Below are 808 nucleotides of genomic sequence, written 5' to 3' on the forward strand. Positions count from 1 at the left end.
GATTGGAATGGACAAGACTTTCATTATAAGGATAATTGGTTCATGAAGGCAAACAAAGTGGATAAGGGATGAATGACTTTGCGATGAATAGATCTAGATCAGATTGATGGGTTAAATGATGGATAGATGGATGAATAAATGAATTGATAAATGTTGATGGATGAATGCGAGATTAAAGAATAAACGTGGAATGGATGGATGTGGATTGAATGTAGGCACGTGAGTTGATGTATTTGGGAATCACAGCTACTACTTGATTAGACCCATGGCACTCTATTTAACGTGCTTTTGTTTGATAGCTTCTGCTTTACTTCTCTTAAGATACTTAGGAGCTACTTTGCCATGTCATCTAATGAAGTCAGACAGGAACGCGATCAAGCAGAAGCCTGGCCGTTCCACCAATTTTCAATCACCTCGGTGATTCGTAAATCAATTAGTTTGCTTTGTTCACTCAAGGCTCAAAATTTTTGGCTCAGAGATGAGCCTTCACTCTCATCTGAATACCTTACTGCTTTCATCATTTGCTGAAGAAAGGTGATTTAGAGCATGAAGAAGTGATATTTACGCTTAATATAAAACACACGAGAATGAATGCAGAACCATGCACCTGTCGTGCGCTGACAGGCCATTGAGCGACCTTGAAGAAACCGTTGTCATTAATGCAACGCGTGGAAGATGAGTTCACCTGCGCAATTTTTTTGGAGGTGTTTATTTGTGTGCTTTGCTTGTGCTTAAATGTAATGCGTTGACTAGTGTTTTATATCGACTCTTAGGTTAGGCGAACACTTGAGTCTTCGCTCTTATACTT

At 39.4% G+C, this 808-nt stretch overlaps 1 protein-coding gene across 1 annotated transcript in view; it reads left to right on the top strand. All coding sequences in view use genetic code 11, as the record gives it.

Moving 5' to 3' along the window:
- Window positions 1-478: 478 nt before the first annotated feature.
- The window catches only part of EGR_10997 (hypothetical protein), a gene marked incomplete at both ends in the record, with an annotated part of 3,780 nt that continues 3,450 nt past the window's right edge, over window positions 479-808 (top strand). Inside the window, one exon of the mRNA XM_024500246.1 lies at window positions 479-534. Coding sequence (XP_024345338.1) covers window positions 479-534 — 56 coding nt within the window. The remainder of the gene's footprint in view (window positions 535-808) is intronic.

The sequence above is a fragment of the Echinococcus granulosus genome (genome assembly GCF_000524195.1).
Source record: "Echinococcus granulosus chromosome Unknown EG_S00324, whole genome shotgun sequence".
NCBI classification, from domain to species: domain Eukaryota; kingdom Metazoa; phylum Platyhelminthes; class Cestoda; order Cyclophyllidea; family Taeniidae; genus Echinococcus; species Echinococcus granulosus.